This window comes from Echinops telfairi, unplaced genomic scaffold (assembly GCF_000313985.2).
Source record: "Echinops telfairi isolate 266 unplaced genomic scaffold, ASM31398v2 ScPeMD7_7420;HRSCAF=8458, whole genome shotgun sequence".
NCBI lineage: Eukaryota > Metazoa > Chordata > Mammalia > Afrosoricida > Tenrecidae > Echinops > Echinops telfairi.
Window position 1 is genome coordinate 20,100,190 of NW_022111320.1, and position 1,261 is coordinate 20,101,450.

Sequence of the window (1,261 nt, forward strand, 5' to 3'; positions counted from 1 at the left end):
GGAAAGTAATAATTATTTGGCCGCAGTGGTGAATGCCAGACTGAGAGCATCCTCTCCAGGGGCGGGCTGGACCAGAGCGCGGTAAGCTAGAACAGCAGAAACCGCAGCAACGGCAATGCACAGGGGCCAGGCAGCTGCATTTATTTCCTCTCCTTTACATCATCCGAAGCTCCTGGAAGGGCACTGGGTGAAATCAGCATTGTCTAGTCTGTCCGTGACTGCCTCACAGGTCGCTGGCCCAGGCTCACCTCCCATAGTGTTGGGACCTTAACCCAAATCAAACCAGTTACCACTGAGTCAATTCTGGGTCCCGGCGACCTCGTGTGTATCGGGGTGGAACTGGGCTCCACAGAGTTTCGGTGGCACCCCCATGAGAAAGGAGAGTCTTTGGCTGGGCTGACATGGATCACCCCAGGAGGAAGGAGAGGTTGCCAACCTCTGAGGCTGCCCCACTGTCATGAGCAGAGCGACCGAGACCAGAAAGGAGTCCCCTTGGGGCTGGGGGGCACCATGAAGCAGCTTTCTTTCAAAGCCCTGACAGCAGAGCCGTCCACATGGACAAGGAGGGAGCCAGGTCTACGTGTGGTTGTAGAACGCACCTGTGTACCCATACCACAGGCCGGACAATCAGGGCAAGAGGGCCTTCTCCTGGAAAGACCCCGTCCCCTCGAGGCACATCTTGTGGGTTCTTCCAGGGTCCCCGCCCCTCAGGGACAGACAAGGTTGCAGGGGCGGGTACCTGGAGGGTGACGTTGAGGGGCTGGAAATGGCACTCCAGGTCCTCCAGCTGAATGAAGTTGGAGGGGTCCACAGACTCACCGTACACAAAGGAGGTTGGAGACATGACTCTGAAAGAGGAAAGCATGACATCACCATCCCCGCCTGCGGCCAAGCCCTCGCACCCCTGAACACCCAATTCTGTGCCTGCTTCGTTCTGAACCTCATCTCCCAAGAGCCGTCTTCCACCCCTGCCTTCCCCACGTGCACTGTCCCTTCTCTGCCCTGCACACCGTCGCGGCAGACACGCCGGCCTTGGAAGCAGGCTCTCCCAGCAGTGCCTTCACACGTTAGGGCAATTCAGTGAGCCGCACCTAGGCTCTCGGATGGAGGAAGAGGGCCACGGCGGCTTCCACCTCAGATTTTCCTAGATTTTTAATGAGATTAAGTGACACATTTTCTGTTCTGTCACAAAATTCTGTTAAGGATAATGAGGGTAAGAGTTTTAAGACCCCAAAGTGAATTGTGCATTTGGCATTCGCAA

At 56.3% G+C, this 1,261-nt stretch overlaps 1 protein-coding gene across 1 annotated transcript in view; it reads right to left on the reverse strand.

Moving 5' to 3' along the window:
- Window positions 1–1,261, reverse strand: part of ITGA9 (integrin subunit alpha 9) — a 313,829-nt gene that overhangs the window by 77,661 nt on the left and 234,907 nt on the right. Inside the window, exon 15 of the mRNA XM_030887657.2 lies at window positions 740–848. Within this exon, the coding sequence (XP_030743517.2) occupies window positions 740–848 (109 nt within the window). The remainder of the gene's footprint in view (window positions 1–739; window positions 849–1,261) is intronic.